At 43.4% G+C, this 12863-nt stretch overlaps 2 protein-coding genes across 2 annotated transcripts in view; both read right to left on the reverse strand.

The window, feature by feature from the left end:
- The window catches only part of ttc28 (tetratricopeptide repeat domain 28), a 31894-nt gene extending 24801 nt beyond the window's left edge, over positions 1–7093 (reverse strand). Inside the window, exons 1-2 of the mRNA XM_037681130.1 lie at positions 6557–7093; positions 4892–5415 (exon numbers count right to left, since the gene is read on the reverse strand). Coding sequence (XP_037537058.1) covers positions 4892–5415; positions 6557–7086 — 1054 coding nt within the window. The 5' untranslated portion in view covers positions 7087–7093. The remainder of the gene's footprint in view (positions 1–4891; positions 5416–6556) is intronic.
- An 890-nt stretch (positions 7094–7983) lies between these two features.
- Positions 7984–12863, reverse strand: part of LOC119414019 (tetratricopeptide repeat protein 28) — a 125449-nt gene continuing 120569 nt past the window's right edge. The window contains exon 5 of the mRNA XM_037681129.1: positions 7984–8001. Coding sequence (XP_037537057.1) covers positions 7984–8001 — 18 coding nt within the window. The remainder of the gene's footprint in view (positions 8002–12863) is intronic.

Consider the following 12863-nt stretch of genomic DNA (forward strand, 5'->3'; position numbering starts at 1 on the left):
ACAAGACCCCAAGATACTTAAACTCCTCCACTTGGGGTAGGACCTCCTCCCTGACCCGGAGAGGGCACTCTACCCTTTTCCGGCTAAAGACCATGGCCTCGGATTTGGAGGAACTGATCTTCATCCCGGCCGCGTCGCATTCGGCTGCGAACCGCTCCAGCGAAAGCTGTAGATCATGATCTGATGAAGCCAATAAGACCACATCATCTGCAAAAAGCAGAGACGCAATCCTAAGGCCACCAAAACAGATCCCCTCAACACCTTGGCTGCACCTAGAAATTCTGTCCATAAAAGTTATGAACAGAATCGGTGACAAAGGGCAACCTTGGCGGAGTCCAACGCTCACTGGGAACAAGCCCGACTTACTGCCGGCGATGCGGACCAGGCTCTGACACCGGTCATACAGGGACCTAACAGCCCATATCAAAGGGCTCGGTACCCCATACTCCCAAAGTACCCCCCACAGGGTTCCCCGAGGGACGTGGTCGAACGCCTTCTCCAAGTCCACAAAGCACATGTAGACCGGTTGGGCAAACTCCCACGCACCCTCCAGGACCCTGCTGAGAGTGTAGAGCTGGTCCAGTGTTCCACGGCCAGGACGAAAACCGCACTGCTCCTCCTGAATCTGAGGTTCGACTATCCGACGGACCCTCCTCTCCAGAACTCCCGAGTAGACCTTACCAGGGAGGCTTAAGAGCGTGATTCCCCTGTAGTTGGAACACACTCTATGGTCCCCCTTTTTGAATAGGGGGACCACCACCCCGGTCTGCCAATCCAGGGAACTTCCCCCGATGTCCACGCAATATTGCAGAGTCGCGTAAGCCAACACAACCCTACAACATCCAGAGCCCTAAAGAACTCCGGGACAATCTCATCCACCCCTGGGGCCCTGCCACCGAGGAGCTTTTTAACCACCTCGGTGACCTCAGCATCAGAGATTGGAGGGCCCGACCCAGAGTCCCCAGGCTCCGCTTCCTCAGTGGAAGACGTGCCAGTGGGATTGAGGAGGTCTTCAAAGTATTCCGCCCACCGACCCACAACATCCCGAGTTGAGGTCAGCAGCACACCACTCCCACTATAAACAGTGTTGGTGGCGTACCACTTTCCTCCCCTGAGATGCCGGATGGTGGACCAGAATCGCCTCGAAGCCATGCGGAAGTCATTCTCCATGGCCTCTCCGAACTCCTCCCATGCCCGAGTTTTTGCATCAGCGACCACCCGAGCCGCATGTCGCTTGGACTGCCGGTACCCATCAGCTGCTTCTGGGGTCCCACAGGCCAAAAAGGCCCAATAGGACTCCTTCTTCAGCCTGACAGCATCCCTCACTGACGGTGTCCACCATCGGGTTTGAGGGTTGCCGCCGCGACAGGCATCGACAACCTTGCGGCCACAGCTCCGGTAAGCCGCCTCGACAATAGAGGCACGAAATATGGTCCACTTGGACTCAATGTCCCCTACCTCCCCCGGAACATGTTCGAAGTTCTCCCGAAGGTGGGAGTTAAAACTCCGTCTCACAGGAGACTCTGCCAGACGTTCCCAGCAACCCCTCACACTACGTTTGGGTCTGCCAGGTCTGACCAGCATCCTCCCCCACCATCGGAGCCAACTCACCACCAGGCAGTGATCAGTGGACAGCTCCGCCCCTCTCTTCACCCGAGTGTCCAAGACATGTAGCCGCAGATCAGATGAGACGATGACAAAGTCGATCATCGAACTGCGGCCTAGGGTGTCCTGGTGCCAAGAGCACATATGGACACACTTATGCCAGAACAAGGTGTTCATTATTGACAATCCATGACGAGCACAGAAGTCCAACAACAGAACACCACTCTGGTTCAATTCAATTCAATTCAATTCAAAAATACTTTATTAATCCCAGAGGGAAATTAAGTGTTGTTGTAGCTCATCATCTTGGTTTTGTTCAAGAGTTGTTATAGATGCTGAGCTGTGGGCAGGAAGGTTCTCCTGCAGTGAGTTCAAAGAATCTGGCCACAGATACTGATCCATCCACCTGGATCCAGCTTGCTGTCAGATCTGGTGGGCCTCTCGGTCCTCCTAGGCAGCAGAACTGCCCGACTGCTGGGTAGAATTCCTCCCTGAGCGATGGTCACTCCTCCCAGCAGTCTGCCGAGCTTCTCGTCACCACAGACAGCCAGCTTACGGTGTTGGGGAATGATCCTGGTCCTCCCGTTGTCAAAAGCTGAGTTTCCCACCAGCTCCATGATCTTGGTGGTCAGGTACTCGAGCACAGCTGCCAGGTTGATGGAAATTCAACCACGGTGCCTCCTTTTCTACTCCTTTGGGGCTGTAGCTGATGTATTTGAGCTTTTGATATGTTAATCAGATGCTCCTGGTTGTTAAAAAAACACCTTGTCGCCATGGTTACACATCATAACAAATGCCCAAAAGTAGAAAAGTTTCTTTAAAAATCCTTCCAGCTGCACAGCATCCAATACCAGAGGAAGTAATCATACGAAAAATAGTGATTTACATCCAGAAAAAAAGAGGAATTAAAATTTTCAAAAGCAAATAGTGTTTTGTACTTTTGCCTTGTTCTATTAGTGGGGTGGCACAGTGGTACAGTAGAGCTGTTTCCTCTCAGTGAGAAAGTTGCTGGATCAAATCCTGGCCTAGGTGGAGTTTGCATGTTTTCTCCATGCATGCATGGGCTTTGTCCAGTTTCCTCCCACAGAACATGAACAAGATAGGCTAATTGGTCATTTTAATTTGCCCTTAAGTCAAAGAGTGAATGGCTGTTTGTCTTGATGTGTCCCTGTGATGGACTTGCGGCCTGTCCAGTGTCCAGTGTGCCCATATCCAACAGGCACTCTTGCACAGTGCCTGCTGGGTATGGGCACCAGTGACCCCCGCGACCCAGATAGGAAGAAGCGGGTAAAGATAATGGATGTAGTATTAGTAGGTTCCATTAGCTTTTTAAAAAGACTAAGCATGCAGAAACAGTAATAACATGATAAAAGTCATGAAAATGGTTGTATGATGTATTAATACTATTGACTTGTTGTGTTTATTAACCTTTATTTAACCAGACAAACCCCATTGAGATCACAGATCTCTTTTGCAAGGGAAGCCTGGGCCTGAAGTCAGCCTAACATACATGTTTTGGTCTGTGGGAGGAAACAGGAGTACCCAGAGAAAACCCACGCAAACATGAGAAGAACATGCAAACTCCAACATTTTTCAGTCAGGTCATCTGGACAGGTTTTTTTTTTTTTTGTGCTGAAACGTTTCGCCTTGGGTCCGGAAGGCTTCATCAGTCAAGGAAACACACAACAAAACTGATTCTTCCCCCAACAGCTTACTCCAAAGTGGAACAAACCAGTTCTGCTTGTGATAAGATGGTCTCTTTGGTACGCCCCCTCCTCCATTGCCGGCCCTCTTCCTTGTTGACAGTCTTGTCAAACTGGTTGAAAACAACAAAGTCCATGCTCAGTAATCCAGGTATACAATGCAACATGCAAACTCCACAGAGAAAGACCCCAGATCCAACCGGGGATTGAACCCAGGACCTTCTTGCTGTGAGGCAACAGTACTAACCACTGAGCCGTCGTTCTGCCTATCAATGAGTGTGTGAAATTACTCTTTTGAAAAATGTAACACAACATTACACAAAAATAACTTGGAGTGTTGTGCAAACTGCTCATTTGACATAAATTAGGTTTGCCATTTAGTTGTTATTGGTTTGTTTATGTGTTGTACACAGTCAGTCTCATCCATATGTACTACTGCCCAAAACATAAAAACTATTGGTCATATTTTAATATATGCAAAGTGATATGGTGGCCACAATATTTCTAAAGTATGCAATGCGCCAGTTTAGAGCTGCCTTTTTAGTCCTCTTCCTAATTAGTCCTCTTTTTTGCCAAAAACAAAAAACAAGCAGTGCTGCATGAAGAGTAGGAAAAAAAGCTACGGAAAAGAAAAAAGGAAAAAAAAAAAGGTGGCAACTTTTCAGTTTGGGTAGCTTGGCCAGAAATAATTGGCTGTCATGGTTGGTGAAGGCACCGTTGCTTTTTCAAAGCCAAAACGTGGAGAAATACAAGGACAGCACGGGGAGACAACCCTAGGACAGGGAGGAGACAGAATAGCCTGTCCCTTTTGTTTCCATTTAAACTCAACATGCAGTCTGCAGCAGGTGAGTGGGCCACAGCAGACTTTGCTCACTTTTAATGGTGAATGAAGAAGAGATGGAGCAAATTAATTTTTGTCCCTTTGCATTGCTGTCCCTGCAGGGTGAAATGCTCAAACATCTTCTGCGGGAAACTCCTTTATTTTTTAAAATTTAAACAGGTTCTATCTAAGAATATGAGCCAGTATGGTGATGTGTGAACATTTAGCTCATGAAAGTTTCCGCTTATCACATTCTCAGTGACAAACACTTCACAAAGTGTCACTAACATAATTAATTTTCAAGAGGCCGAGCTTCAGATTTTTTATTTCACCATAATCTATAGAGGACAGGAAGCTGAGAGGCGGGAGTCTGACAGCCTCTGTGTGAAAAGATTCTTTTAGCAGCTCTCTGCAAAAGACCCCCTCCGAGAAAGTAGATACAGAAGTGTGAAAAACGCCAAGCAGAAAACAGGAGAAATACTCGGCAGTATTCTGATAGGTCTGCAGAGGCAGACAAACACGAATGCTGGTATACCTATACAGCTCAGAGGACAACACAAATGCATAATGCTCACACAAAATCCCTCTGTGCACGTATAACACACGAGTAAAAAAGCTCAAACACACACAGTCTAATAAAAGTGTGGCAAAGGCTTAGCAATAAATAGGCTCTGAATTTCATATTCATGAATTCACAAACTCTAAGCCTATCAGCTCGAGCAACAAAGGCAATCCTTTCCCCTGCTCCCTTTAACTCACTCACCTTCCTGCAGGTACATGACAGCTTGTGAGTAGTTCTGCAGAGCATGGTGTGTTCTCCCCAGGCTGCCATAGGCCAGTGTCTTGGCAGCCAAGTCATTAGTCTGAGCTGCCACACTCAGGTGCTGTTCTTGAAACACAACCGCTCGCTCGTAGTTTCCAAGTGACTCATAGGTAAGGCCCAGATTCCCATAAGCCCGAGCCTGTCGTGTGGTGCTGCCTGCTTCTTCTGCAATGTCCAGGTCACTTTGGTGGCATCGTAGGGCTGTCTCGTACTCTCCCATAGCTTGGTACACAGCTCCCAAACCACAGCTGGCATCACCCTCCAGTAGTCTGTCCTGGGTGTCACGGGCGATGGCCAGTTGGCGCTCCAGGCAGGAAATGGCCTGCTCGTAATTGCCTAATTGGCTGTGGAGCGCACCAAGCTCGCCATAGGCCTGAGCCTTGCCTCCACATTCACCTAACTCATGTGCCACAACAAGTCGCTTTTCAAAACACACCAGTGACTGCTGAAGGTTTCCCATGGCCCTGGAAATGAAAACAAAAAGCCATTATATAGAATAAAAACTCAATAAGACAAACTATCTTCAATGATATTTTCTGTTGAATACTGAGACATATTTGTCTGAGTAAAAAACCATTAAAATAATTAAAATAATTTATTTATACATTTTAATACAAACACATTTTATTTATTATAAGAGGGCTACAGTATTAATAAAACAGCAGAGTTCACACAGCAGGGAGAGTTTAAACCACAAAGATAACTTAAGGTGTTACATCAGTGAAATGTGTTTCCTCTATCCAGTACAGGTAACTGCTGGTATGAATTAACTACCAATAGTGTATGAGAGAACTGTTTTAGGCATGATAGGAATTTGAAACGTAAGTGCTTTTGTTGGGTAACGTCATTTGCCAACCTCTAATATGACACAGAGATCCCTTCTTTCATATGAACATTTTATTCACCTTCATAAATTTCAAACAGACTTTATTCACATTCTCAGACACTCAGTCACTTGCTGTGTACCAGTTCAAATGGAGCATTACAAGAATAAAAGCCTTCAGCCTAATTAATGTTGTGTGATAATGTATTTGCTTGACTAAGAACTGCAGAAAGATGAGAGGCATTTGTGTTTGATGTCTATTATTCCCTTCTGAACTCATGCATGGCAAATACAGCTGTGTGTGATTACTTTGGTGCCATGCTCACGGTGAACAATGAGAAGAAAATCACCTTTGAAATGAGCATTTCAGCAAGCTGCTCGTGTTTTATTTTGCGTATACTCGGGTTTTTATCTGCTCTTTAAGAGGAAACCGGAGAGATAGAAGGAGGCACAAGACGTATGAAAATGTCCTAAAATGATACTTTTCCCTCTCTAGGACATCTGTGCACCAAACTACTTTGCATATCTTTAAGGTCAAGACTACTAGGCTGCTGCTGACACAGCTAGCAGCAGATTCACCTTTAAGCACTGCTTATCAGAAACATGTGTCAAACTACAGAGTTTATGACCAAGTACAAAAATAGATAAATTGCATGCAAATTGTTGTGACTACCGCTAAAGCTCTAGTAAATGCAATTACCTTTGTACCATTACCAACAAGCACTAAGATAAACTAATAAATTATATTTTCATAGACGAAAGAAAAAGTGAAGAGGTCTCACCTGTGCCCACTGCCTAGGCCTCTGTAGGCTTTCTCCTGGTCTTGCATGCGATTTAGACTCTGTGCCACTGATAAATATTGGTCATAGTACTTGATGGCCTCCTCAAAATCTCCTAGAGCCTCATAGCAGTCTCCCAAGTTTCCATATGCCCTTCCTCGGTCCATCACTGCTTCGTTTCCACTCAGCTGCTGCAGAGTAGCCAGCTGCTGCTCCAGGTAGCCAATAGCCTCCTCCATCACTCCGACATTCATTTTTGTTATGCCCATGTTTCCATAAACTTGTGCCTCCACAACAGGATCCTTTAACCTTCGACCTAGTTCTAGCTGCTCCTCATAGCTCTTGAAAGCCATGGCATACTTTCCAAGAGCCATATAGACAGCTGCTAAGTGGCCATGGGCTTTGCACTCTCCTGACACATCACCAAGCTCTTGGTACACCTCTAGCTCCTGGGTGTGGTAGCCGAGGGCTTTGTCATATTTTTGAACAAGTCTGTAGGTGGCTCCGAGAGCAGCATAAGCACAGGCTTCCATCCTACGCTCCTTAACCTGAAATGAGAGCAAGAGGGACATAAGTGAATGATATAAAAATATAGTTCTTATTTTGTATGCCAAACTGTTCAGTAATTACATTTATCTGATGTGGTCTTACCTGGTGAGCTAAGGCCAGTTGCTGCTCATAAAACTGAATGGCTCCAGCTACATCTTTTTTACAGACAAATATATCCCCTAAGTTCCCCAGAGCTCTGAAGCGAGCTTGTGCATTGTTCAGGGACTGGGCCAATGATAGCAAATACTTCTGGCACTCCTCTGCCTTAGCAAAATCTCCAAGGGCCTTGAAAGCTAAACCAAGGTTGCAATATGCCTTGGCCTGACTCAGTTTGTCATGGAGGTCCTTGGCCAGAGCGAGATCCTGCTCGTAGTATTTGACAGCGTCCTGGTAGTTACCCAAGCAGTAGTGGGCATAACCCAGATTGTGACAAACTTTACCTTCACTCTCCATGTCTTGGAGTTCAGGGGACAGTCTGAGGTACTGCTCGTAATAGGGCACAGCTTGAGGAAATTCTCCTCGAGAGCAGTGGAAGTTGCCCAGGTTTCCCAGAGCCCGTGCTTCACTCTGTACATCTCTGAGCTCTCGAGCTATGTTGAGGTGATTCTGGTAATGCTGTAGAGCTCGATCATGAGCACCAAGGGCTTGGTAAGCGACAGCCAGGTTGCCATGGGTGGAGGCCTGTGAAGCCCTGTCATTGACTTCCATGGAGATTTGCAGCTCCTGGCGGTGGTAGCGAACAGCTTGGTCAAAGGCTCCAAGTGCATTGTATGCATTACCCATATTACCATAAGCCCGACCCTGGGCGGCATAGTCATTCAGCTCCTGAGCAATGGCCAGGTGTGTTTTGTGGAGTTTCAGTGCAGTCTCATAGTCCCCCTTCATCTGATGAATAATGCCTATGGGAAAAAGAGAGAGAGAGAGACAAATAGGATGAAGTTAAAGAGCCACTCAAGGGAAAATTGGAACTGTGTAAAATTCAAGTGCCTTGTCAGCTCTTTGTGTTAAAAACAAGTCATTTGGTTGTTAAAATATGCTCTCCAAGCCATCTGTTCTCTGCTTACACAACACACTCGCCCACAGAATTATGGTCATTAAAACGTAGTGCAATCAAACAGAGTTACTACAACACCAAATTGACTCTTTGATTGTTTAAACAGTCTTTGATCACTGTCTTCTAGGGATTTCACCAAAATCCACAACTTTTCCACATGGGTGGAAATACATAAGAGAGAACAAGAGAGGAAGACAGTGGAAGTAAAAACGGGGAGAGTGAGAATAGTGTATGAATAGTGCTCAGCAAATGACTTTAGAAAGAAATGGATACATGTGGAGAAGCTATAAATAATGGAGAAGCCAGTGCGTTGACCATTTTATGTCAAACAAAACACTGTACTTTGAAAACTAATAGCTTTACTCCACCAACAGGCAGCTATCTACAGTAGCACACACTTGTTCATTCACCCATTATCCAAATAAATGGCTGTGCACACCTCTATATTAAAACACACAGTTAAAAACACAACAGAGAGCAAAAAGACACATCATCAAATCTACTGGAGATCTTCATCTGTCTGAGATTCATTGTTAATCTCTCTTTAACTCCTCTCCGAAGTCAACACATAGCTTTTAGAAATATCAGTGGTAACAATAATATCAACATTTACCAAGAGACTAGACAGCAAGGTTGCTGAGGGACAGACATATAAAGCCCACTGAAAGGCAAAAAACTCTGTCTTCATCCTTCATACAGAGTGATCATCACTGCTTTGCCACATCAGAGTTGACTAATGGCTCAGTAGGATGTGGGAAACAGCCACTGATGGGACACAAGGGAAGGAAATGGTTCTGGAGCCAGAGTGAGTAAAAACTGGGGATGGAGAAGATCACTGTGGCTTGTGGTGAGTATGTAATGGTGACACTGGATTTAGTTACCACCATGCACATTTTGCCATTTATTTCATTTGAAGCCTGCCACTTTACAGACTGAACACAGGGTACATAAACATTAGGAATGAAGCTTAACAGACGGTCTATATGCATGCATATATTTCCATGTTGGCTGAATTAGAAAGCAGCACTATTTGGCCAATAGCAATAGAAAAAGCTTTGGCGCCTACTGTCTGACACATTGAGCTGCATACTTGATACGTACAGTATGTACAAGCCATTTATAGTCAAGCACAGATCCAGTGCATACACTTGTTAATTGTAATAAATCTTGTGAGTTCATAAAATATAATATTAGCCTCATGAGTCTTTCAGTCAAGTGTAGAAGAGATAAATTAATTTAAACTAAACATGACTCAATTGAACGCCTTTGTTGGGAAAACTGTAATCAAAGCCTCTGTCTCCTTAATCAAGATGATTATTCAGCATACAAAGATTTGCTGACAAATTGTACTCCATCTGCTGTTTCTTTGCTTGCTTGCAGTCTCAGGTTAAGTGTAATACAGCCTGAAGTGGCACTAATCATCAGGTATTAAATATATTAATTACATATTAATATTAAAATACATATTAATATTAAAATTAAAATGAAGTTAAATTATCAACAAGGAGATTAGTTTGCAAATCACATAAAGACTCAATGTGTCAAATCCATGTTTATGATGAACAAACATTTCCCAAACTTTGGACAACCTCTTCAACTTTGCCTTTCTTTGGAGTCTGAAGGCATGTTAAGATTCACAGGAGGATGTGTGAAGTGGCACTGACAGCCACAAAGTCACTCCCAAGGTTATGCTTCCCCCAGTGGATGCTGATGTTACTGGGGACATAATGCCTACTGATGTATTACCAGAAAGATGTTCCAGGCTGTGGGCTAAAAACGGATCTGGGGCTTGGTAATGGACGCAGGAGAAACGGAGGCAGGTTTAAGGCTGGGAAAGCACGGCCAGGTTTCAGGTTGAGGCTTGGAAGTTGCTGCCAAATTTGCCATAAGCCTTAGGCAATGCCTGGAGCCACACTCGAGGCAAAAAAATTCTATGCCCCCCACATGTTAAGAGGATTACCAAGCCCTGTGGGAAGAGCATTCCGTAGAACAGTAAATAAAATCATTCCAAACATGACAGTAAATACTGATGCAACACAAAACTGGGAACTAAAATAGGTGGAGGTATGAGGTCTAGCTAATGACATTCAGTCCTAATTAAAATTACCACAAAATGAGTTGGTCTTTTTACTTAAACTCTGATTTCATGTGATGTACTTGACTAAATGAAATATACTTCGTTTGATTTATTTTTAAACAGCTTTAGAATAGTATAAATCAAACGTCACTTCCTTCATATACTTTTATAAAAGACCCATCCATCCACCATGACCAAAGATATTACAAGTATGACAGCATATTGTCATTTTTCATTACACAGCTGTCTGTATAAACAGGGATATCTTGCATTGATGGCATGAAGATATGGTGGTTTATTTTAAGTAACTCACGCTGTCTTTTCTCCGAAACTATAGAAGGCTTTTAACTGCAATTTTATGTGCTGCTGTTGCTGTTGGAGGAAATTAGTAAGAACACAGATTAGATGACCAGCCTGTTGTGAAAAGAAAATATCTATGTGTATTTCTTAATTACACTTTGAAAAAAGATAAACATTGCTATTTACATCAATGTTTAAAAATGTAAAATATATGTCAGTGGAAATATTGTTTATTTTTCTCTGAAAGGATGATATGTATGAAATGCATTAATAAGAGCAGAAAGTTGCAGGTTCAACTCCCCGCCATGCCCACATGTCGTGGTGTCTCTGAGCAAGACATCTAATCTGTAATTGCTCCCAGGGCGCTTACATAGCTGCCCACTGCTCCACCTGGGTGTATCTCAGGTGTGATGAGTTAAATGCAAAGAACTAATTTTGTCATTGTATGGGAACATACAATGATGGCAACACATAGCACTTTACTTTACTTTTAGGTCTTTGATAGGAAACCCATTGAGGATAGACAATCTTCACATTTTACCCCATCAAAGCTGGTTTAGTACATCTAATAAGTTTTGGAATTCCAAAATAAAATTACTTGACAATATCAGTAGGAATGCTTTTTCCAATTTCTTTGACTGAGAAATTGAATAAAGTCACACGTATTTAGAACATTTTTCCTGCCTAAACAGCTACACTGACTTTGATTAAGCGGATCAAAACATCCCTTCTTTAAACATTCATTCAGTTATTCTTCTACACAGACTAAAATCAAACAATAAATGTCAAATGAGATGCTCCATCTTAACAAGTTTCTGGTTTCCTTTGAGGAGTCAAGATAACAAATGGATCTCTAGATCACAGCAGAAAACACTGAAGGGAGATTTCAAATAACGTTTGAGCTGAAAGACTTCATAAGCTTAAGATTTTAAGTCTCTGAGCTGCATCTTAGATACATTTACCGCTCAATAGTGTATTTTTTTATCTGCTGGGTAAAGCATTAAGCTGAAGCTGCAAAAAGAAATGGGCAGAGCTAGAAGGGGTCAGGGCTTAAGGTATCAAATATTCACCTGCAGATGCAGACATCTCCTACTGTCTGACTGACAGAGAGACAGGAAAGAGGAAGATTAAAAGAGGACAGTGTGTGGATAAGTGGTTGATTTCTCAGTGGGTGGTCTGCTAGTGGCAACACATAAAGTCATCCAGCTGATCTGCAGTCCTTCTGACTCTTACTGACCTTCAGTCTTCCTTCTGCTCACTAAACCACCAGTCGCTGTACCATCGACACACAATATCTGATTCCACCTAAAGAAAAATGTTCAGGCCAAACTTTTTGTTGTGCTGCACCATCCCCTGCAGATTGTATTTCATGCTGAATTTGCAGATGCTCTGAGAAAAAGGGCACCGTTGCTTAGTTTAGAAGAATAGTGCAGCTCTTTTGGTTCATTTAATAGCTCTGCAGTGAGCAGAATAAAAGCTGCATATGGCAAACTACACCTTTGTAAAGATAAAGAGTAAAAGTCTGCTTTAAAATGCCTCATGTCCAGTTTCTGGCTCAGTCCCTAGAAATTATGGTGCTGGGATTATGGGGGCAAAGGGAGGGAAAGTGCAGAGTGTCTGCTGCTTTTCCAACAAATAGAAACTTGAAGCCTTGTTAGAGAAATCCTTTAGCATGGCAAGATGTTTTTTAAAAAGGAGTAACATCAGACTGGCATGATACAAATGTCACCATCTGTTATCCAACTACCATGACCTTTGCCCATTTCCCACCAGTTGGTCAACTGTTTCATAGCTTTTATTGGATATTGAAGATGTCAACAACCTGAGAAAAGTGCACTTTTTGTGTTAACTCTTCCCTACTTTCGCTGTCTCCTTGTCCTAGCAGGATTCCTTCATTCATCCTGTCTGAACAACTAAGCTCACTAAATTCCACTGTAAACTCACGTCTCTTAGGCTCCCTTTCCTAGTCAGACTAATAATACATCTAGACTCACTGCTGTTTCCAGAGGCTTAGGAGCAAAAAAGAATAATCTCTATTCTTCAGCGCTCCAGGCAAGTCTGGTCCCTGTATGTGCTCTGCTCTAGCTGTGGGCAGTTAAAAAAAGTCCCAGAAAAAATGGATTCATGTCCAAACAACCAAACAACCACAATGCAGTGATAAGGACGACATAGCAGTAACTAAAATATATACTGTACATTTAAGGGATAATCATCTTCTCTTCAACAATATGGCCATCCAGTATGTACGGACACTCAGTGACAAAATGTATTTAAGCATATATATATATATATATATATATATATATATATCATCTTCTCTTCAACAATAT

This window comes from Nematolebias whitei, chromosome 8 (genome assembly GCF_014905685.2).
Source record: "Nematolebias whitei isolate Nwh7 chromosome 8, NemWhi1, whole genome shotgun sequence".
Taxonomy (NCBI): Eukaryota; Metazoa; Chordata; class Actinopteri; order Cyprinodontiformes; family Rivulidae; genus Nematolebias; species Nematolebias whitei.